Source organism: Miscanthus floridulus, chromosome 4, assembly GCF_019320115.1.
Source record: "Miscanthus floridulus cultivar M001 chromosome 4, ASM1932011v1, whole genome shotgun sequence".
Lineage (NCBI taxonomy): Eukaryota > Viridiplantae > Streptophyta > Magnoliopsida > Poales > Poaceae > Miscanthus > Miscanthus floridulus.
In genome coordinates, this window is record NC_089583.1 from 77,529,453 (window position 1) to 77,532,279 (window position 2,827).

The 2,827-nt window shown below is 43.8% G+C and overlaps 1 protein-coding gene across 1 annotated transcript; it reads left to right on the top strand.

Moving 5' to 3' along the window:
- The first annotated feature begins 474 nt into the window (after nt 1-474).
- Nucleotides 475-1,573, top strand: LOC136551779 (probable CCR4-associated factor 1 homolog 7). Its single transcript, XM_066543321.1, has one exon. It carries the CDS (start codon nt 674-676, stop codon nt 1,511-1,513), a length of 840 nt encoding a protein of 279 aa, XP_066399418.1. The 5' UTR covers nt 475-673; the 3' UTR covers nt 1,514-1,573.
- The last annotated feature ends 1,254 nt before the right edge of the window (nt 1,574-2,827 follow it).

Below are 2,827 nucleotides of genomic sequence, written 5' to 3' on the forward strand. Positions count from 1 at the left end.
TAAAATTAGTCAAAATTTAGGCTACTTCACCGGTACTGTTTTTATAATTGGGCCTTGTTTAGATTGTAAGTTTTTTCACTCTCTCTCCACCATATCAAATCTTTGATATATGTATGGAGTATTAAATATAGATAAAAAAATAACTAATTATACAGTTTGATTATAAATTATGAGATGAATCTTTTAAGTCTAATTAGATCATAATTGGACAATAATTATCAAATACAAACAAAAATACTGCAGTATCAAATAGTGATTTCTAACCCAATCTAAAATTAGGGTACGTATCACCTGCTGTTTACAGGTGACTGGCGGCAATCAAGCCCGTGGGTCCCGCCACGTGAACCAATCGTGGCCCGGCAGCGCACGGCACCCACTTTCCCCACTCATCGAGTCTGCGCTCTTCGTCTTTCTCCGAATTTCCCCTCTCCTCTTCTTGCCGGATCTCGCCACCCCTCCCCACCCGGCCACCCCCATCCACCCCGCCCATGGGAGCCCCCACCCCTCGCCGCTGACCCGTGGTCCCACTGCCCCCTGCTCCCTGCTCCCCCCGCCCTCGCTCCCGCTCCCGCTCCTGCTCGCCCACGCGAACCCTAGGCTTTGCTGCTAGAAGAGCTCCAGCGACCGAAGAGGAGAGGAGAATAAAGCTCAAATCTTGGATGCGCCGGAACCGATGGCGACACCTGCCGCGGAGAAGCCGGAAGATGTAGAGATCCGCGAGGTTTGGGCGGACAACCTCGAGGCAGAGTTCGCCGTGATCCGCGACATCGTCGACGACTATCCCTATGTGGCCATGGACACGGAGTTCCCCGGCGTTGTGTGCCGCCCGCTCGGCACTTACAAGACGGCGGCCGAGTTCAACTACGCCACCCTCAAGGCGAACGTTGATATGTTGAAGCTTATTCAGCTCGGGCTCACCTTCTCCGACGAGCATGGTGGGCTGCCGGCGCTCGGCCCAGAGGGTCGACCCTGCGTGTGGCAGTTCAACTTTCGAGGCTTTGACCCTCGGACCGATGTGGCTGCATCAGACTCCATAGATCTGCTGCGTCGTAGTGGTATTGACTTCTCTCGCCATGCTGCTGATGGAGCTGACGCTCGCCGGTTCGCTGAGCTGCTCATGTCCTCCGGTGTAGTATTGAATTCAGATGTTCACTGGGTGACTTTTCATAGTGGCTACGACTTTGGCTACCTGCTCAAGCTACTCACCGGGACAAATCTGCCTGATACAATGTCAGGGTTCTTCGATCTCATCAAGATTTACTTTCCTGTTATCTACGACATAAAACACTTGATGAGGTTCTGCAATAGCCTCCATGGAGGTCTGAACAAGCTTGCTGAGCTGCTTGAGGTCGCAAGGGTTGGAATCTGCCACCAGGCAGGGTCTGATTCGCTTCTTACAGCGCTGTCCTTCAAGAAGCTTAAAGAGGCATACTTCAACGGGTTAACTGAGAAATATGCCGGTGTGTTGTATGGACTTGGCTTTGAGGGTGGAGAGACCACCTCTGCTCACTGAGTAATGGATAGTTAAATAAAAGATGAACTATTTATGAAAATGGAGAAATCTGTTCGGTGATTTCGTCTGATGATTTCCTTTTGCTTGCTGGAAAAGGTACTCTCTTTCCACTAATTTCTGATTTGCCCTGCAAGTTACCTCCAGCTAAGCTGTTCTATGATTTAGCTTTGTGGCATGATGGAATGTGTTGTTGACTACTCTTTGAGGTCTATATTGATACACTGATCACCAAGTCACCAACTGAAACATTATTGAACTCTATAATGTTGTGGTAATCAAGTTACTGTGCATCAAGTCATCAACTGTGGTGCTAAATGTTATTCAGTTGCAAAAAGAACACTTAACTTGTCTATTGATATGTGAAACCCATCAGTTCTTGTTTTACTCCCCCTGTCCCCAAATAAATCAATTCCTAGAATCCGTGCCAGTCAAACTTTTTTAAGTTTGACTAACTTTATAGAAAAGAATAATAACATCTGTGACATGAAATGAGCATATTATGAAAATATATTCTATGATACATCTAATGATACTAGTTTGATATCATAAATCTTGATGTTGTTTTCTATAAATTCGGTCAAAGTTTAAAAAGTTTGACTTAGGACAACTCCAGGAATTGATTCTTTCAGGGATAGAGGGAGTACATGGTTTCTGGAGTTACCCCTTGAATCTTTGGTGATTGTAGGCACTATTCTGAATTTCTGGTTTCTATACCATTCTATAAAAGCAAGACATTATGCTGGACATCTAGTTGTAATATGTTGTTGTGTCTGTAGTTTTGTAGTTCCTTAAACACAACGCAACATATTCCTATCGTTTTTGCATCATTTTTGGGAGTTAAACAGGAAGAAAACACAAACCATCTGATAAAAAAAAGCTCATATCACATAACAGGACTTAACTAATCAGTATGAAGAGAAAAGCACAACTTGCATAATGTGATAAGGAAACTCCATGACCTCACATAATGTTAGATGCTTAGATCGCTTATAAAAAATCCATTCTCTGTTTGTTTCAGTTTGGACATCTTGAATATGATCTCTTAGTTGCCTCGAGTTTTATTATGCTGCAGTTCATCAATTCACAGTGTTCTTGCTTTTTCTGCCGCATATTGTACTGATTTGCATACTGCAGAATGTACCGTAAAAGTTTAAATTTCATTATGGGGACATGTTCTTATTATTACTAGATCTCATGGTTTCATGCCTCATTCTGTTTCTATGTTAACTATGATGAATACATCATGTACAGTGTGCACACTGTTAAATCATAGCAGCTTGATTATACGCTGCCATAGAGAATCTTGCTTCAACG

Excerpts from the sequence above, each read along its gene's own strand:
- LOC136551779 (XM_066543321.1), top strand. The coding sequence starts at position 674 with ATGGCGACACCTGCCGCGGAGAAGCCGGAAGATGTAGAGATCCGCGAG.